The following is a 22,698-nucleotide window of genomic DNA, read 5'->3' as shown; positions in this document are numbered from 1 at the left end:
AATCAGCGGTAGAGTTATATCTGGGTAACTGAAACATTTATGTACAATATTCAGACACCTAGAAAATATTGTGATATCATTTATTAAATTAGATGATAGACATTGTGAGATAAACACTTGTCTGACAAACATTCTGACAAACATCACTAGGCACCCTAGTGATGCAAAACCAGCGCAATGTATAAGCGTATCAGTACCAAAAAATACAGTAGCCTTTAAAAATATTATTTTGTTTCATTATACATTGACCTGGTGTTTTTCACCAGGGAGATTTTATACGTACGTAGCCCCTCTTTCTGCCCACATCTTCAAATAAGTCAAAAATGAAATCAGGATTAATATAATGACTCACCATATCTGTATCAGAAACAGGGCCAAAGCTCGTCACATAGATATCAGTGTGGACTTCTGTTACTCGGTCTAAAATAAGAAACAGCAATTTAAAACTTTGAAGAGACAAATGGCATTTAAAACAAAATATGCATTAGCATGATATTACATTACACAGTTTGAGAAATTGCATCATTTTACATATTTGTTGTTCATTTTCTTAGAAAATCATGGTTATGATTCTTTAAAATCAATTCTCTGTTTCTAGAGCATACAGTAAACTCAAGAACTGATGCTCCTGTTGGGCTGTTTCCTCTGGCAATTTTATTGGTTGTATTTTGTTGTCAAATGTAAATGTACAGTAAGGAATATAGATGTGTATTATATCTGTGACTAGACAAAGGAAAAAAGATAAGCCGGCGCCAGTTCAAACCGTGACGTGTATAGTCCAAATCAAGTCCTTTTGTGATGGTGATGAGCAAATTGCAGATTTCCTCCAAAACGTGACGTGATATGTGAAAAAATAAAGAGAGAATTATAGTGCAGTATGTCAAATTGAGGACATAAAAACATATAACACTGACAACATGAAACAAACAAGACAAACTCACAACACAAACTAGCCAGACAGAATTAATAAAAAGCTATTTAATGACAACTAATATAGGATTCTGGATGTTTACACACACTAATCCGGGGGGGCAAAATCGTTGCCCTACTCACAGGATGCAGGATAATTGAAAGCAGCAGGACTGGAAGCACTTTCTGTAGATCCAAGATGGCGACCGGAGCTCACTCTCTGGCGTCCCCACGTGTGGCAGATGCTGTCCGGGGCTCCAGAGGGTCTGGATCAGTGGTGCTGCTGCGCGTGACTCCCTCCTCCTGCCGGTTTTCAATCCTCCTATTCTCCTCCTCTCCTGTTACCCAGCCGTGCGGTATACTCCACGAATGATTTGCTTCTAAAAACGAGTCCTCCCAACGCGTTTCGTGCGCATGCGCGCACTTCTTCAACAGCACAATTCAAAACATACAGGGAATATTACGGGGTTCTTCACTTGTGCAAAATGTGTGGCTTGTTCCTTTAGTAAAAATGCTAGGCGATTTACATCTATGGTCACCTCTAAGACCTACCCGATAAAAACATTCATCAACTGCCACTCAACTTTTGTGATCTATTTGCTGCAATGCCCTTGTGGCTTGCAATATGTAGGCAGAACGGGGAGATCCTATCAGAGACGTGTTTATGAACACGTATACAATATAAGAAAAGGACTAGTCACACATAGCGTTTCCCATCATTTTCTTTTATGCCATAACAAAAACCCTATAGGCTTAAGATGTCAGGCCATTGAGGAGGTTCAAGCTGGCCCCCGAGGTGGGAATAGACTCAATCATGCCAGTATGCGGGAAGCATACTGGATTTATGAATTGAAGACACTCTCACCAAGGGGGTTAAATATAGACTTTGAATTGAAGGCTTTTTTTATAATATAATCCCTTTCCTTGAGCTCCTTTTATTATTTATTTTTTTAATACTTAGTAATTTTAATGTTTTAATGTTGTATTGTTTGTTTTATTTGTAGTATGTATGTTTAGCCAGGCTTTTATTGTCTCTACTTCTGTTCTGGCAGTCACACAGTTAACATATAGCCAATTACAATTTGGACCAATTGGAACAGTGGACTGTGTATATAAACTATCCAGACTCAGGGGTAGTCACATCCCTTGAAGAAGTGCGCGCATGCGCACGAAACGCGTTGGGAGGACTCGTTTTTAGAAGCAAATCATTCGTGGAGTATACCGCACGGCTGGGTAACAGGAGAGGAGGAGAATAGGAGGATTGAAAACCGGCAGGAGGAGGGAGTCACGCGCAGCAGCACCACTGATCCAGACCCTCTGGAGCCCCGGACAGCATCTGCCACACGTGGGGACGCCAGAGAGTGAGCTCCGGTCGCCATCTTGGATCTACAGAAAGTGCTTCCAGTCCTGCTGCTTTCAATTATCCTGCATCCTGTGAGTAGGGCAACGATTTTGCCCCCCCGGATTAGTGTGTGTAAACATCCAGAATCCTATATTAGTTGTCATTAAATAGCTTTTTATTAATTCTGTCTGGCTAGTTTGTGTTGTGAGTTTGTCTTGTTTGTTTCATGTTGTCAGTGTTATATGTTTTTATGTCCTCAATTTGACATACTGCACTATAATTCTCTCTTTATTTTTTCACATATCACGTCACGTTTTGGAGGAAATCTGCAATTTGCTCATCACCATCACAAAAGGACTTGATTTGGACTATACACGTCACGGTTTGAACTGGCGCCGGCTTATCTTTTTTCCTTTGTCTAGTTACTGACTGTACAGTCAGTTTTTGTCTGGCTGCCTATTATATTTTATTGTCATTGTGTGTTTTAGCGCTGTTTTGCACCGTCTTTTCTGTTTTTATATCTGTGACTAGCAAAATGTGCAGAAACACGTTATTGCATCCAAGTATTAGCAATTTGAGCATGGATGAAAAATATTTAGCTAAAAAAATCGACTCAAGGTATTATCTGTCTGAAATTGACTAGACTAAAGAACATCTGTTATTGTATTTGCAGAGATCCAACTGAAATTGATTAGCCTGCTGCCAAGAGAGCCTCATACAAGATCCTTAGGTTCCAGGTTCTAAACCATACGCAGTCTTTAAATATCAGATATTCCAAAAATCATACTTAAGGTCTGATTCTGCAAAGTCTAAAACAGTTGAAGTCAATGCGTGTTCTTAACCTATCGCGTTTTGAACTATAACCTTTTCACTGCCAATGGTGGTTGCCATCTGCTTGGTCATGCAAATGTTCTCAATTTTTCTATTCATTTGTTTAACTAATTCCTGTGGCAGACATTCTATGTACCTATCAAACAATTTTTATTTTTTTTAGCACAAGTTCAGTTTTCCATTTTTATCGGGTGGATTGCATATAAAAAAATTAAGATATATTCTCATAAATATGGGGGGGAGTGGGAATCTATTTTCTTAATATTGTCCCAGGGTGGGTGACACCCGGGGCAGGGAATGGGTAACATGGGGAATATTGTGGGTATTATGCGAGGCGAGTGTCCCTTCATCTCCAACACCATATATGTATCTGGAACCAGAGTTTTCATGGAGATTTACCTTAACGTTTAGGAGGGAATGTTGCTTTAATCATGGACTGCTAATTCATACATACAGTTTGATTTATCTCAAATTAAAAATGTATTGCTTTATTCTGATTTGTCAACAATTTTTATTCTGAAGTTAAATATTTTCAATATTTTATGAATATGACTATGGGCAGAATACATCAAGGGAAAATATATGTATCCTCATACAGTACTGTATGTCTTTATTTTTAGATTTGTTTTGCATCTGCAATCTATAGGTAGCACATGACATTTCCCCCCAGATAATACACCATACCCTGTTACAGAATGGAATTTCCATAGAATGATCATAGAACCCAATGGAAACATTTGTGCAGAATATTACAATATATTTTATACAGTTGTAGCAAGCATGATTGCACCAGCTGGCACATACCAGCAGGTGCAATAAAGATTTAGCCCGACCACTTTTTGAGTATGTCTGATTAAACTGAATGGCTCCTTTTCTCACTGGCATGTTATACGTATCCCACTGCAACAATCTACCGAAAATTATTCTCTTTCGACCTGTTTAATTGTATCAATGAATACACTTCTCCAGGTACAAACTAGAACTTTGACATTTATATTCTGTACCTGGCAAATTTTCCAATAACATCTTCTTTAATAACAATGTACTTTGTATGTGAAACAGTATTTTCCAGCTTTTACCATTAAAATAATGATTAATACGTTTGCTGGGAAAATGAATGGGCTTTGGGGAAAAATATGCATGCTATCATGGGTTAACTCAAGCTAATGGCAACTCCAACTGAAAATTAGATTTAGTGAATCTACCCCAGAGAATGACAAAACAAGTTGTCATAAAAGGCAATACATGAAGTGCATACTTAATTCAGATTGTATAGCCAACATTATGGCAACTCATGGCGCTCTATAACGAGTGAAATAGCACAAAAGCTCCATCCCCTGCTCAAGTGTGGCTGATTAAAAAAAATGTCTGCTTCTCCTGCTGGTGCGTTGTGTATGTCCCGCTGCAGTGCGCCACAGGCTGAAATAATGGCTACGTCTGTACATTATTCCTTTGTTGCTCAAATATTGTGTGCAGCAAGAAAAAAACATTCTGGATGTTAATGCATCTAGAAACTATTGAAACATTCAACAGTTCAAATGGTTTTACATGCAAATATATTTGAAAAGTACTACACAGTTCAGCTAATATGTACATTTGAAGAGACTAGCTAGTCAAAGTAACAACTGCATTAATTTCAGTCATTTTCAGGCTACTTTCCAACATAATTTTAAATCAGATATACTCTTATGGAAATAAACAAAAAACAGTTTTGTCCATCCATTGAAATCATTATTTTTCCTTTCATTAAAAACCCATTTGAAAATGCACTGAGTTTGTTAGATACAGCACAAATTGCTTTGCTTTGTGTCTGCATTTAACTGCAGGTACATATTAGATACATTAATACATATTTTCCTTCTGTAAATGAAATGCAAATTTACAGTACATCTATTCTATGCTACAAGTCTACAATTATTGGTTAGAAAATGTCAAGGGGTCGGTTTAATCATTCCTAAACTTGTATACAGTACATTTGGTCATTCTCAACTTTCTCTGACCTGCATAGCATGTTCCTGAAGGATTAGGATTTACATTTCTTTTTTTACCCATTAGAATATAGTAATACATGTCCAAAACAAAGAAAACAAAAAAAATTCAAAGTACTTTAATCCTTGCAGACAAGTATATTGCAACATGTTTGTCCCATTTAAATCATGGCAACAAATTACATCAGTACACGTTTCACTTATACTGTAGTTGAGCCAAATGTAAAGCTTCTGCATACTGTACATGTAAATGTTCATAATCTCCAACACCATATACGCTATGTATTAGGAAACAGTGTTTTCTTGGTCGTTTACCTCAAATATATAGAAAGCAATGCTACTTTAATCGGGACCTACTAATTCATATACACGGTTTAGTGTTATATTGAAGTAAAAAGATATTGCTGTATTATAATAACTTTGTTTCATATAGTGCTTCCCTCCCAAAGCAAATCAAAACTGCTTCACAATTACAACATACTATGCAGTACACAGCACTTTACTGAACATAGCATTTTACAGACACAGCTCCTGCTCTATCAAGCTTACAATCTGTTTGGTGCCCGAGGCAGGAAAGTGACTTGCTTAAAGTCACAAGGAGCTGACACCAGGATTTGAATCAGGCTCCCCTTCTTCAAAGTTGGTGTCATTGTTTTAAGAGTCCATGCCTTCTCTCACTGAAAACTCGTTCAGCTCTGTTTTGCATTGCCAACAGTTTTTATCCTGAAGTTAAATAGTGTTATTAATTCTTAAATGGGACTATGAACAGACTACATCAGGAGAAAATATATGTAACATAGGGCCTCATGCAGTAAGCGACGATTATGTGAAATCGGCAAGCTTATCGATTAGTCATGTTATTGGCGTTTTTCCCTCTCCGTATGCAGTAAGTGCCTAATACATTCAAAATCAACCAGAAAACAAATCCGCCCACTCTCACGATGATGAGCCGATCACACACAGGTGTATCGGCGTGCGTGGCGGGGTGCTGTTAGGTTGCACAATCACAAATCTTGCTGAATCAGGCGAAACAAGCATGTTTTTGATTGCGCGCCATATTTAAAGGCAACGTGTACTGCTAATCATTCTCTGTGTTGTTGGGAGTGAGAGAGAGAGAGACGCACAGAGCTGGACGATTGAACATTTGCATATTGACTGAGAGACTTGTTGTGTATTGGGTGAGCTTTGTCCTTTGTTGTTTTGTTTACATCTTTGTCTTGTTTTATATGTGGAAGTGGGTCGTGTGATTGCCTGTACATTTCTTGTCTGTTTTTTGTGAGTGCTGGAAGTATGCCCGCAAAGCGTGGGAAGAGTGATGCTGGTGGGAGTGGGAGTGCTACTCGTGCGAGTACGCGTCGGAGTGAACGTTCTGTTCAGGGGAGTGATGTTGCTGGTGCACCGAGTGGTGTTGCTGGGAGTGGGAGTGCTGTTGTTGGGAGTGGGAGTGCTGGTGCTGCGAGTGGTGTTGCTGGGAGTGGGAGTGCTGTTGTTGGGAGTGGGAGTGCTGTTGTTGGGAGTGGGAGTGCTGTTGCTGTGAGTGGGAGTGCTGGTGCTGGGAGTGGGAGTGCTGTTGCTGTGAGTGGGAGTGCTGGTGCTGGGAGTGCTGGTGCTAGGAGTGTGAGTGCTGGTGCTAGGAGTGTGAGTGCTGGTGCTAGGAGTGGGAGTGCTGGTGCTAGGAGTGGGAGTGCTGGTGCTGGGAGTGCTGCTGGTGGCGCAGTTGCTGATGGGGTGTCTGGTGGTGGCGTGCTTGCTGGTGGCCAGCTTTTGGAGGCTCTTCCATTGGAAGAAGGAGAGTCCAGTCAGCACCAGCCAAGCTCTGACCCTAAACCTGCTCGGAAAAAACGTGTGGAGAAGCCACGTAATCCTCGCTTCAATGACCAGGAAAATAGGGCTCTTGTCACTGGCATTCTGGAGCACTATGACAGTCTCTATGGACATTTAGTAGGTAAGTGTAACTTTACATTTATTATTCAAATACATGTGATCCTAGGTCATCTGAGTTTTGTTCATATGCAAATATGGGTACACAATATCTTTCTATGTTCATTAGTGTGGAAACACAGCTTTTTATCATGCCTTACAAGGACAAATAAACACAGGCGGTCAATTTGCCAGAACTGCATACAATATGAATGCAACCTTGCTTACATGTATAGGTTTAGTAGTGAATGCTCATGTGCTGCACATATTACACATAAAACAGCATGTTTGCTATCTCTTGGAACAGCTAGCAGTGTAGGAAACTGGTGCTTATATTATTATTAATTTACCTCATATCTTTTATATGTTTTTCAAGGGCGGACAAGTGCAGCAAGCAAAAAAGAAATGTGGGACACAATAGTCATTGGTGTCAATGCCTGTGGGAATAGTGTCAGGGACAAGTATCATTGTCGGAAAAGATTTGATGATATTAGGTCCAAATTGAAAAAGAAAATACAAGACCAACGCGTGCATGCTACTGGCACTGGAGGTGGGCCCACACCACAACGTCTCATATTGACTCCATTGGAGGAGCTGCTTCGGCCAAAATTACTTACCGTCGTCGTGGAAGGCTTGGCTGGTGACCGTGACATTGGAATTTATCCGTCACAATTTCCAGCAGGTGATAAATATTACTGTACTAGGCGTGTCGTTGCTTACAGTTATTTTGCATATTTACACTGCTTTTTATACTGTCTTCACAATATAAGCATACCTGCATCTATATATGTATATGTCTGATTCTGTATATATATATCTCAAAATAGACATATATGTAGTAGTCCTACTAAAAGCAGTAACTAATATAGCACGTGCCATTGCGTGCTCATTTACATGTGAATTCCCAAAATGCATAGCTGCAGTGGAAGCAATTGATGGTGGGCGAAGATGGGGAACAACAGGGTAGTACACGTGTAACACATGTTCATGAGAAATTATTAGTAGCTACAGGTACAGAACAGAAATATGTATCATATTATTGTGTATTTTATTGATTTTACTCCGACAAACATGACATTACTGCCTATTTTAAGCATGCATCAAAGAAATTGCATGTAACGGCCTACAAACATCACTGGCACTAACACATCTATAGTTGCTTATGAAAAGGTCCATTTTTGCTTTATGTCATATACAGACAGCATAATGAGGCACACGTATCATATGTTATGTCATTGTTTTCATAACTTAAACACTGCAGATGACTACTTAGCTCATCTACCATTGTGTTAAAGCAGCTGCAATTAATATCTCATCACAGCATACACTTCAACAGAGGGGGTGGGGTTCAGCACACACACTAATTACAGCCTCATTTCACGGTCAACTTAGTTCACACCATTTGCACCTGTTTCAAGTCATTGAAAGGTGTGGCTGATTAGGCTTTTTGGGGAAGGGAATACCTTTCTTACAACCTGAATAGCACAACTGAAGTTAATCACACTCATTTGAAAGCTTAACTCTAGCTACTAAATGCCCCAACAACTCATTACTTATCAAAGCGTACGTCACACATTAGTTCACTCATATCTATAGTTGAACTACTATGAAAGACACATTATCACACACTGCATGTGTTGTCTTGTTGAGTCACAGCCACATTCAGGTGTGCCACATCTTCGATTAATGTACCACACATATCCTCTACCAAAAACAACACTTTTTGCAATATGACCACCTTCATGATAACCATTGTGAATGGTCATCTCATGATAGTTATGTACATTATGATACTGATATCACTACACAACATATGATTTTTATGTACTCATTTAATCTATTTATCCTCACGCATTACTGCAGAAACATAGTATGTTGTATGTTAGGGAACTCAAAAATTCTAAGTACACAGGCATGTACAGTGTTATTAAAACTATTTATGTTCACTTTCACACACATTTTCGGTTAAGGAACTGATGTTGTTAGTTAATCATAAATACAGAACATACAATAAGTGTTTGTTCAATATTTACACATGTAAATGTAAAACTTATGTTATTGTTATATATAGTTGCCCCTGGAGGACATGTGTCACCTGAGATGGAACAAGTGTCTTCACCTGGGTCAGCCAGCTCAACACTACTAGAAGGTGAGTGTATCATTTGCTGGCCATATAATATGTGCTCTTCTATATGTTATGTTGTCATGTGCATTATTTGTTTTGCACATCTTCTTTAAATAGGATTACTTAGTGTCAGTGAAAATTAAGTGTAAGGCAACATGTATTGTGTTAGTGATGTTAATTATCATGTAGGACTTCTGAGTTTAGAGCAACTTTTCATTCATTCATATTTCATACTGAGTCCAAACATTATTCGTAAGTCAAGGTAGTTTTTAATGAGGTTATAAAACGTATGCTAACATGTTAGGTGTTACTTAGGACACAGTACAATTACATAGTAACACAGCATACATTAACATGCCATTTAATAATGTGTACATTTCTTTTTAGAACATCATGGTGATGAGGATGATGAGTATGATGAGGATGACGCCACAGAAGAGACTGAAATACAATCATGTGACCATGAAGAGGTGCCAATAGAAACTGTTGTACCGCCAAATCGTCCATCAACTTCCACATACGATGCAATTGTAGCTTCAGAGGGAAAAATAGTGGACGCAGAAAATCGTCGCCATTCAGACATGATGACAGTGCTGGAAAGGATGATTGGACTGCAGGAAGAAACAGTATCACAATTGGCACATCTCCACAGAGTCTTCATTGAAGTGCCTAAACAGTTGCAAAAAATCAACACCTCATTCGAAGCATTAGTTGTTCAGCAAACACAAGCTAATTACTGGAGAATGACTAATGTACCACAATTCAACACCTCCCAGCCAGGATCTGTTCATGCAGGTCAGTTTTCACCACATTCATCTGATATTCATTCACCAGGCCCAAATGTTACCGGTCAAGTAGCAGACATTGCTGTGCAGGTTCCTGATGACATCCTACCGCTGCCATCTGTACAAATTCAGCAGCAGACACCTACAAAGGAGGCGACAAAAACAAAACAAGACACACATGAAACAGACCAACCATCACTTGTGCAGTGTCTACCAACTTGCTCACATGTGTCACTGGGCACAAGCCCTGTCCGTGAACAGTCACTACCCAAAAGCCCTGTAGGTGAATCGCTGCCCAAAAGCCCTGTAGGTGAGTCGCTGCCCAAAAGCCCTGTAGGTGAATCGCTGCCCAAAAGCCCTGTAGGTGAATCACTGCCCAAAAGCCCTGTAGGTGAGTCACTGGCCACAAGCCCTGTAGGTGAGTCACTGGCCACAAGCCCCGTAGGTGAACAGTCACTGGCCACAAGCCCTGCCCGTGAAGTGCCAGAGGCCACTCAAAGTGGCTCTGTTGTGCCTAAAGTTGGTGGCAAAAGAAAAAGGAAAATTCAAGAGACAACAAGCAGGCCTGTTACTCGCTCACAAAAGGAACAAAAAAAATAAATGTTATAATTCAGAAAATATGTCTTTGGCCTTGTTTTGTTGACTTCAGATTATCTAATTACTATTGTATGTATGCTGAAGACTGTGTTGTTTCCAAACTTTCAACTATGTTCTTGTACACGTGAAGTTTTGGAAATGTTAACACTCATAATTAATTGTGTTATAAATATTTATGTTGTAATCGTCTGTTCAGTAATGGTCCACCAGGAGCCAGTTGCTAAGTTTAGAGAAGCTGCCATTGACTTTGCAGCAAAACATTGCATTTGGGTGTGTTAATTGATGTAAGAATTGCATATGCATATTAGTCACATGCAATTATTAAAACACCTAAGTAAGTGCAAACATCTTTCTTGTACGTGTACAGCAGGATTATGTGTAAATTATTACTTACCTTTGCCTTGCTTGGCCATTGTAATTTTGTCCTTTAATCAGTTGTGTGTTCGTTTCTATAACATCTCAGAATGTATAATAATATATATACACACACACACACACACACACACACACACTGAGTGAGTGTGAGTGTGAGTGTTTGAGTGTGTATATATATATATATATATATGTATATATGTGTATATATATATATGTATATATGTGTATATATATATGTATATATGTCTATGTGTATATGTGTATATATATATGTATATATGTGTATATATATATGTATATATGTGTGTGTGTGTGTATATATATATATATATATATATATATATATATATATATATATATATATATATATATATATATATATATATATATAGTACTATATAAACTGGTATACACAAACTAATACACTTCATGCTTCCTTGTGAAAGCACACTATTTTAATAATACAGGCCTAATGTTTGAGAAATATCCTAAGTATGAGACTCTAACAGTATTGTGCTTAAACAAATGTTTATTACTTAATTCAATCATGTTTCTCACCATTTAAATAGGTTTCATACAAGGTATACTTAATGCCATCAATGTTGTGTGTACTCCTGCAATATAAAAAAAAATAAAATATTATATATAAATATATATATATTTTTATAAGAGATATATTTATATATATATATATATATATATATATATATATATATATATACACACGTATTTAAACTCATGCAGACAGGGAGTTAACCAGACTTTCACATACACACAGAAATGTAAGCGGGGAAAAAACATTTCTTTTTGCAGGTGTGTTTTTACTGATATGCCTGGCTAAGAAATATTTTCACACACTGGTCTTTGTTAGTTTTCAAAAAAACACTATGTGAACGCATTCACAGTCTAGGGATGTTTTTCACAAACGAGATAAAAGAAGGAGAAATGTTTCTCCCACAGTCCCATATCACGAACCACAACTGTTAACCCAATTAGACAAACAAATCCAATTGGCGTTTGAAATAAGGAGTCAAAGTAGTTACTTTTGTTGACCTTGACAAGGAAAAACAGGAGTTTGTTAGCCATTCAGCACATTCATTTTGATGAGCAAATAACACAGACCTGCACACAGCTTTTGTGCTACTCAGACATGGCTGATGAATTCGTTAACAATATTAATCCCCTTTTAGGGTATAAGTACATGATCTGTGAAGCCATCTTGAACAGTCGCGGACAGAAAGCAAGCACACGCCAAATCGATGATTTCATTCGAGCAAAATATCCTTATTACCAAGACCGTAAGCATGCACGGAATTTTAATTCCTCAATAAGATTCACTTTATCAAGTAATGACTTTTTTGAACGTGACCAGGATAAGCTACAACACACCTATGGTTTCTGGAAGATTGCCCCGGAAAAACAATTTATCCTGAAAGACGGCACTTATATTGTCGTGAAAGGCATATTTATTCCTAATGGCAATAGCAATGTATCCGCTACTACTGATCCCTTTGAATCGATACGTGCTGCAATATCTGCAGCCTCCATTCCTGAAACCCACATTGTACAAGAACAAAAGTACTATGATTATGTACCAAGCCTTTCAGCTGAAATTGCATTGGAATGGGAACCGGAAGAAATGAACCTACCTCCCGACCAATTATTTGAAGAAAGCAGTGGCGATTCCTATGAGCGCATCCTGGAGGAGATATGTGCCATACTGGATTCAGCGGTTGGGTTAAGCGTGGATGAAAATGGCTTGCATTTCTGGAGCGACCAGTTGCAGCCAGGCGAAGAGTTAATTCTAGAAGAATGGTAAATATAACAATCGTTATGCGTTGACTCTGCGTTTAATTTTTTTTTTTTTTTGTAACCACCATTTTCACTTTCAATGCGTGGATACAGCGTAACATTGCAGACTGCATAACATGTAGCGATCACAAACAAATTGTTTCCTAATACAATATAGTAGGACCTGAAAGAGTAGTACACATTGCTGACGGAATAAATATACGTACTTTCCTATCCCTTTAAACATATTAGCAACATTTTACCATTACTCTAACACATACCTGTTTTGTTATCATGCAACATCTACAACATTGAAAACCGGGTCCACCACGTATGACGTGGGACCCTTGTCATGGGCCAAGGCGTCCTTAAAAAGGATTAGTGATGTAAGTCCCGCCCCCAAGCGACGTGCGCGCCTCAAAGCCTATTGGCTGTCATGTTTTGTTATAGTAACGGTAACTGCAGTGTGTGATGCGTGCGGCTCAGTGTTTGTAGGCGTACCCTGGGCGTTAGCCGAATGTTAATTGAGTGGGAGGAGTGTTAGCGTGCGTTTCACGCTGGCTTAACATGACGTCACACGTATTGCATTTGCGCATTGTGTTATCGGCCGTGCTTTCTGTCCAAACACGTCTGTTTAAAAAGAATACAGATGTACTCGTTTAGAACGAATGTAGTTTCATATTCATTGTATTTGAAAGAAAGATTTTATGTTTAATGGTATTTTCAAGATGTATTGAACGCACAACGTACGCTTTGTTTTGCGCATGCGCTAACAGTTAGTGCAGCCAAGCGTGAAGTGCGTGCGCACACTAAGATGTGCGCGAACATTTTTCAGTATACAGGCAACGTTCACATCATATACATAGTTATGCCTGCTACAAATTTAAAGAAACATTACATACTGATGTACACTTGTAGTTCTAACATATAAGTGAGTGACGTGTGTATGTACACAATCATATAGAGCTGTGTAATGCGTTGTCACGGATACATATATAGTAAGGTGCCATATTTGACCATCATATGTTTGCTGTATTTCAGAGATGTCGGGGAAGATACAATCGGATCAATGTATGATTTCAGAAGAGTCTACCTTTATATGAGATGATTGTGAGGAGGAGCCACCGACTACTATACTACATATGGAACTAATTTTATATTGCTTGCAGCGCTTATTAACAAACAATTAAAAATGTGATACCCTTATGCCTATATTGCATAAGCACTTAATTAACATAATGATGTTGCAAAAGAGTGCCTCATGAATTTTTCTTGAGTGTTCTTTAATGACTACTAACATTTTATGACATGGTGTGTTTTATATATAACAACCATTCCCACTCTGCTAACACATTTGTGTATTCTAATACTGCACCGACACACTTTATTCGAGCAAATACCCGGTATGTACCTGGCAGATACCTGGAATGCGCCACTCCTCACCTCTAACAAGCCCCGTTGCATTTGCCTTCCCAGCCTGGGTTCATTCCTGGCTGATGGGCGGCTGATCTGTTAAATGATAATGATTAGGATTTAATAGGCTGCAATGCTTCGCGTGTCTACCAGATGGCATAAATTCATGAATTGTAATGCAGTATATATATATATACTGTGCAGTATTGCAGCCAGCGGGAATAAAATGCTTCAATCCCTGCTTGGAAAATAACTCAATGCACTCGGGCAGAAAACAGTCACAAACCTCAATACACCCGGGTATACCCGAATTCGTGGGATTAGCCAAGCTCGAATAAAGTGTGTCGCCAGTGTATGTAATGGAACGTATGACTGTCGAAACTATGTAACAATAATAATAATAATATGAGCATGTTCATGTATAGGGCTGCTAGTTGTACGCAGCGATTTACAGACACATGTTTCAGCCTGAGGTCCCTGGCCCGTGGAACGTACAAATGTTTTTTTGCCGCATGAGGCACAGGGAGATAAAGTGACTTGGCCAAGGTCACAAGGAGCCCACACCGGGAATTGAACCAGACTCCCCTGCTTCAAACTATCAGTGCCAGTGTGTGTCTTTACTCAGTGAGCCACTCCTTCTCCCAATGTAAAGGACACTTACAACCAAGTAGCCATTTATTTTTAAAATCTCTTGTTACATGGGTATGTAGATAAAATGGTTTGGGACTGTAGCAAATAATGTTACTGGCCAGATGTTATGGTCCCCTCCAATGCATGATGTTCTGAATATGACATCACCATCATGTTATGAAGTACGTTTCTGTGTATATTTCATTAACCTAACTAACTATAGTTTACTGTGTTTATTAATCGTTTAGAAATACATAGTATAGTCAATATGATGATATAAGCTACCATAATAAAGCTGGTGTTATCATTTGTCGGTGTTATACATGGATCCTACACCAATTGATACACACACAAACAGTTGTCTTAAAAAGTGTGTCTATGCTAGTGATGAATGTGCTCCCGTAAGTAAACAAATAAGTACAGTTATCCCCTTTTCTCCAAACACCTCTATATTACATTAATGGAAATTATAAGGAAACATACATAAAATGTGATGAAATGTGAGTAATCATTTTGTAATACAATGCACATGAAACCTCAAGAGTAGCTAAATGCATATACATGATACAGAAAGTACATATATGTAACATTTGTGTTTAAACCAATATGTTGGGTTTTTAGTTCCAATAATTATAGGAAGATTGAGGTAGCCACATCTTATTACAGATGTCAGCAAATATACATACCATGATCAGTCATACTGCAAATATACCTATAATGCAAAGGAACAATATATAAATTGCAAACATTGACATGCCATCTTCAGTACCGTAAAGAACACATCAAAGTGTGTATTTGGTGTTAAATGTGCAACACCATGTATATTTCATGACATTCAAAATGTAAATCAGCCTGGTGTACACATCATATGGATGTACATGTTACACTGCACCAATAACATTGTATGTAAGCATACTAGAAGCATGAATGATTATGGGCATAATATGTGTTTTGTCTTAGCATAAGGAATAACACAATGCTAAAATATTATTGCTTTGTTACCCAAGTTGTATTCACATACACACAACTAAAGTACAATTGAAGAGGGATTATATAACCTGTGCAACAATAACATACCGGTGCCACATCCCTTTGTGCACACAGCAGAGAAAAGAAAGGTGTGCAACCCATATTCATCTGTGTCCTAACAGAAGGTTATATAAAGAAACATTATTGTTAATATAACATAATTAAACTATAAAAGTAGTACTAGGAACATATGAGTTTGTACTTACAAGAAAAAAATGAATTGATGAGATTCTGTCGTGTCTGGCCACCACTGGCTGTTTGTTCATTTTCAGCAGCTACATGGGTGGGATGCTCGTCTACCAAAGCCTCAGCTAGGTCTGACTGTACATTGTGCCTGAGTGCAACATTGTGCAAAATGCAACAGGCAAGGATAATATCAGACACTTTTTGAGGCTTGTATAGAAGAGCCCCACCAGTTCTGTCCAGACACCTAAACCTGGTCTTGAGTAGGCCAAATGTCCTCTCTATAACAGATCTTGTAGATATATGGGCTGCATTGTACCTGTCCTCTGCTTCAGTTTGAGGGTTTAGCACCGGAGTCAAGAGCCACGGCCTAATTCCGTATCCTGAGTCACCTATAATGAATGGAGCACACATAAGCTGACATTAGTGATCAAATTGTACAATGCCAACATTCCTAAATCAACATGTGTTTTGTGTTAGAACATGTAAATATGTACTCACCCAGCAGCCAACCAGGTTCAAAATGTCCCTCTTCGAACGCATGGAAGACTGAAGAGTTCCTCAGGATAGAGGAATCGTGACTGGAACCAGGGAACTTGGGTACCACATGCATTATCCTCATCGTGGCATCACATACCACCTGTACATTGAGTGAATGGTAGTGCTTCCGATTGCGGTACACATGCTCACTCTGACTAGGTGCAATCAAAGCAACATGTGTGCAATCGATTGCACCCAGCACACATGGTATCCCTGCTATATTATAAAAGCCAGTCCTGACTTCCAGCCACTCTGTCGCCTCTGTAGGAAAATGAATATAATTCCTAGCGCGTCTATTGAGTGCATAGAGAAACTGGGTCAAGGCCCGCGAGAATGTAGATTGCGAGACCCCGCCCACTATGCCCACAGTTGTCTGGTATGACGCGGAAGCAAGATAATGTAATGAGCACAGCATTTTAACAAGCCCAGGGACTGCACGACCTCTGGCTGTGAAAAAATCTAAATCCCCCCTTATCTCCTCATAAAGAGCTAAGATTGCTGCTGAACTCAAACGATAGCGACTTACAATCTCCTCCTCACTCATCCCATCTAACAGGGTTCTCTCCCTGTACAGACGCGGACGAGGCACAAGTTGTCTCCTCTGTCTTCTCCTCTGATCTCCTGTCCCTCTACCTGTCCCTCGGCCTGTCCCTCTCCCTGTCCCTGTCGTATCCGCGTCACTGTCACTGTCCCTCGGTGTGTCCCTCCCTTGCCCTATATGATTGTCTTCATCATCAAGCATGTCATAGAAAAGAATGTTCCTCCGTCTCCTAAACATTCGCAACATTTTGAAATGAGTAGCTGTGAATGAGCAGGTAATGTGCGTCCTTTAAATAGGTATGTGATGATGTCAGGTGACATAGTAAAATGCAAGGTGTTACATTAACATAATAAAGTACTTCTGTGGCAAGCTGTGTGCACTTGTTGTTCTAAGTATTTGTTGTGTGTATTCTGCAGGGAATGATGATATTTGGCAATGATGTGACGTGAAGCTTTGTACAAAGATTGCTTGCAAATAAATAGTTGCATGTGCAATGCATGTAACACTTGTGAACGCAAGAGTCAGTCATGTAATGAGACAAAAAGGCTGAGATTGACGTGGGAAAAGTTTTGTGTAACATGTGTAATTATCCATGTTATTGTGACATGTTGGCAACAATGAATAGTCGTGTGCATATGCATGCATTTGTGTAAGGAGGATAGTTGGTATAGAATGAGTTAACAAGGTGTCCCAATGATGAATTACTGTACATGTGTGTATAAGTTAGGTTGAAGTGCTTGTAATGCAACGGTTACAATGTAAACATGCAATGTGATTGAGCGTCCAATAAGTGACGTCATGAAAATAGGGAGGACCCAAAAGTATATGTAAACATGAGAAGACAGATGTACATGAACGTTTAAAGATGCGTGTCACATTACAAGCATTGTGTAATGTAAAGGAAGATGAATATACTGTGTATGAGTGACATGTGTGACATGTGTGACATCATGTAAATAATTGTCGCTGAGTTGAGTAAAATGTGTGATATGATGTGAGGTTCTCCTTTAAGAGTGTAGTATAGTATTTTCCCTTGCCACATCATCACATGATGAGTAATGTGACCCGCAAATGCTGAAAACATGTAAAAGTCGAATGTTATGCAAATAAGACACATCAGCTGTGACACAATGCAGGGAATGCCCCCACACTGTAATGCAAATCCCCCTTGTATTGTGAGCAATGAAACGTAAACAGTACTATACTGTTATACGTCCCCGCTCCATTGACTTCCATTGATGTACAGAAGATGTTTTTTTTCTAAGTGCCGTTCCGGCAGCCTTAGCGATCGTTCTCCCGTCCAAAATGCCAACTTTAGTTGGCGGGAGAAATCGGCCATAACATCTCAATTTCGTAGTGCCGATCAGCCCCGATAAGCTGTTTTTTTTTGTTGAATCCAGCCGATTTAAAAAAGTGGCGATCAGTGTCGAAAACAGGCTTATCGGCAGGCGACTGGCCATAACCAAATTATCGGCTCCGAAACCTGGCGATATGAAGCACTTATCGGCGCTTACTGAATCTCAAACCCAATTTTGGCTATAACATGGCCATATTTCCCTTATCAACGCTTACTGCATGAGGCCCATAATGTCTATTTTTTACATTTGTTTCGTATCATGATTTTCAAAAAACATTTACATCTGCATTAAAAAAAAAACAATTGAGAGATATTCTTGTCATGATTACAATATAATATATTTATTCTGCTTTTTATTGTTTTTCACATAAAGTTTATGGCTTTGTGGGAATAAGACAGCCCGTCCAATGAGAAAACGCTTGTAAACCAAAATAAATTCAATAAATTAAATTCCAGACAAAGTTGTAAATTTAAACTCAAATAATGCACTACACTTTTTTAATTGCAGTAAAAGTAATAAACAAAGATGATTACAGTTTGAATTTCAGAAGGCTGTACAGTATATTCTGGTCAAACTGTATGTTGCTTGAGCTTATGTAAGATAGAATTTTCATTCAGACCATGTTATAACTATGTTGATGATTAGTGCTCTATAATAAAGGCAAACACATAAACTTGAAAAGAAGTACAGTATAGGGCATACATTTGTTTGTGATGTATTCTTTGCTACTGTACTGGCAATACAAATAAGGAAATAAAAATATACTCGCAAAAAATATTGGGTTGAATAAATCAAACCGTTAAAGTGAAATTAATATCACACCCGGTTAAAAAAAAAAAAAAAAAAAAAAAAAAAACTCTGGGCATTATTGCCATTATGTTACATTGGTATTCATCAAGATCGTGGAAATAATTTAATAGGTGTGATATTCAGGCAAAATCGCGATGCGGAAATGAATGCAGCCATTAATAATGCATTAATAACCCTGCAGCACGATCATATTTCAATCATAGGTTTATGTAATATCTATTATTACAGAACCCTATTATAGAAATAATTTTAACCCATTTGATGCCCATGATTGCCAAAGTATACCGTTAAAGTGGAATTAATATCACACCCGGTTAAAAAAAAAAAAAAAAACTCTGGGCATTATTGCCATTATGTTACATTGGTATTCATCAAGATCGTGGAAATAATTTAATAGGTGTGATATTCAGGCAAAATCGCGATGCGGAAATTAATGCAGCCATTAATAATGCATTAATAACCCTGCAGCACGATCATATTTCAATCATAGGTTTATGTAATATCTATTATTACAGAACCCTATTATAGAAATAATTTTAACCCATTTGATGCCCATGATTGCCAAAGTATACCACAGTAACCAAAGGGTTTAAGATATTAAACTAAATACACGACCTAACCCCATTGCCCTCCTTAGTGCCTAGTAAAGCATTGTCATGCAATGTTTTACTAAATGCTATAGTAATGATGCCTGGCACCCCCCTTCCCCCTGGAAGGCCCAACCCACTCACCCGGGGCAACAACCTCCTACCCCCACCCCACCCAACAAACCTACTGCCACCCTGCTAGACTACAGCCCAAGATCACTATTAGCCAAATGTGACTAACAGTGGTTTTGTACATAGAAGAGAAATTCCACCGCTCGCTTATATATATTACAGTCCTATGCGTAATGAGGTAGGTGCATGGAGGTATATCATATATAACCACGAGATCTCAAAAAGATATTGAGTAAAGAACCCCACTTAACTGCACTCTTAACCTAAATATGAATGTGTGATTCCTAATTGCCAGAAGCTGCACAGAAAATCCCTCTCAGAGTAGGGAACCGACGAAAAACAAAAAATTATTTAATACATCAAAATATCACACTTAATAGTTAAAATAAATGCTAAAATGTTAAAAATCCCCATGTGGGAGCGAGGGAGTGGGAACAAAAATCAATCTCTGATTAATTCACTACTGGAGTATTGCAGTCAGAGACTATAGTTCCCCTCCTGCGTTCACATAGGCTAGCGGTATAAGTATTTAGAAGGCAAAATGTTGCTAGTCTTATAAACATATACAATGATGTTAGTTTCACATCAACTGACACAGATAAATTGACTGCATTAATAGTATCTGTTAAAGCAACACTTAAACTCGCAACATATATACAGAGGCAACACATATGTCTTTCAGTAGCTTGTCACCCCCCAAAAAAAGTAATAGACTCTGTATTGGTGAACACAGTAGCCCAGGTAATATATATGACCTATAAGGGTGTATCAGGTCTCTTAACTGACTGCTGTTTATGCACAAATTAAGGGGCTATTCAAGCACAACAGGACGTCCTGCAATTGAATATTGAAAATACACAGCCTATTGGGTCCCCCGCATATGCCGTATGTGCCGCCGCTCCTCTGTGACGTTACTCATGTGGCGTCCGACCCGACATATGTTTCGCGCGATTAACGCGCTTCTTCAGGGGGACTCCTCTCGCGCGAAACATATGTCAGGTCGGACGCCACACGAGTGACGTCACAGAGGAGCGGCGGCACATATGGCATAGGCGGCTGATGCGGACCCAAACAACCATTTGTAGCTGGAATCACGGCTTGTATACTTTTATCCCGTTGTGGTTTGGGTTCTCCGCAACCCTTATTCGTATTGGCAAAGGCTTGCAACCGATACTGGTGGTCTATTAGGCTTTGTGTTATTGGGGTATACACACATTCCATTACAGGCAACACATGGCTCATATGTTTGAGGCGGATTCACAACAACCACACCGGCTGTAGCAGGACGTCTACACTATCCCGGTTTCTGTTTGGGTTTGCCGTAATCCTTACCCATATAGGCAGAGACTGATACATATGCGGGGGACCCAATAGGCTGTGTATTTTCAATATTCAATTGCAGGACGTCCTGTTGTCATTGAATAGCCCCTTAATTTGTGCATAAACAGCAGTCAGTGAAGAGACCTGATACACCCTTACAGGTCATATATATTACCTGGGCTACTGTGTTCACCAATACAGAGTCTATTACTTTTTTGGGGGGGTGACCAGCTACTGAAAGACATATGTGTTGCCTCTGTATATATGTTGCGAGTTTAAGTGTTGCTTTAAACAGATACTATTAATGCAGTCAATTTATCTGTGTCAGTTGATGTGAAACCAACATCATTGTATATGTTTATAAGACTAGCAACATTTTGCCATCTAAATACTTATACCGCTAGCCTATGTGAACGCAGGAGGGGAACTATAGTCTCTGACTGCAATACTCCAGTAGTGAATTAATCAGAGATTGATTTTTGTTCCCACTCCCTCGCTCCCACATGGGGATTTTTAACATTTTAGCATTTATTTTAACTATTAAGTGTGATATTTTGATATATTAAATAATTTTTTGTTTTTCGTCGGTTCCCTACTCTGAGAGGGATTTTCTGTGCAGCTTCTGGCAATTAGGAATCACACATTCATATTTAGGTTAAGAGTGCAGTTAAGTGGGGTTCTTTACTCAATATCTTTTTGAGATCTCGTGGTTATAATAGTGGTTTTGTGCAATAACCAAAATAATACATGTTTAAATAAAGAAAGAAACAGAACATTCACAATAATTTTTAAACATAAAATCATTGATTGCCACAGTGGCTAACAAGGTCCTCTCAATGGGGGGACTATATTGCCACATGTGCAATCAATGGTAAGCTATAATTTACAAAAAATGTAACAATATTAAAAGACATTAACAACACCCCTTGATTACTTTAGTGGCTAACTGCTAAGGTCATGAAGGGGTCAATGCCTCCCACCACCCCACACCCAAGGCAGGCCTAACCACCCACTATGGGGCAACTAATCCCATCACTCACCCCCGTTACTTTCAACATGAGAACCCCAAACTAATGGGAAATAGTCGTATTAGCCATATTGTCAATTGAAAAGCATAAAATATACATAAAACAAAATAGACATTGCAATGCATCACAACATCATAAACACCAAGCCATTAAATCCATTGATTGACACTGTGGCTACCAAGGCCCTCAACAGGGCCATAGATAGCCATATTGCCAATCAATGTACATCCTAAATAAATAAAAAACCATCCTCCAAATTCTCAGGGGCACTCGCTTCATAATCTAATAAAGGGCCGATGCCCAACCATAAAAATAAAAACAATCCCTGCCTGATGCAGAAAATAGTAAAAACAAAAACAAATCAAAATAATCCTTGACTCATGGCACAAAATTAAACAAAAAATGAAAATCTGTTCAAATAGATCCAAGGCTTCTTCCAATCAGATGGCATCCAGAATGAAGGT

General features: G+C 38.8%; 1 protein-coding gene across 1 annotated transcript in view; it reads right to left on the bottom strand.

The window, feature by feature from the left end:
- Positions 1–22,698, bottom strand: part of GABRA2 (gamma-aminobutyric acid type A receptor subunit alpha2) — a 205,197-nt gene that overhangs the window by 124,436 nt on the left and 58,063 nt on the right. The window contains exon 4 of the mRNA XM_075567017.1: positions 353–420. Within this exon, the coding sequence (XP_075423132.1) occupies positions 353–420 (68 nt within the window). The remainder of the gene's footprint in view (positions 1–352; positions 421–22,698) is intronic.

The sequence above is a fragment of the Ascaphus truei genome, chromosome 1 (genome assembly GCF_040206685.1).
Source record: "Ascaphus truei isolate aAscTru1 chromosome 1, aAscTru1.hap1, whole genome shotgun sequence".
NCBI classification, from domain to species: domain Eukaryota; kingdom Metazoa; phylum Chordata; class Amphibia; order Anura; family Ascaphidae; genus Ascaphus; species Ascaphus truei.
This window is presented reverse-complemented; position numbering and strand designations above follow the sequence as displayed.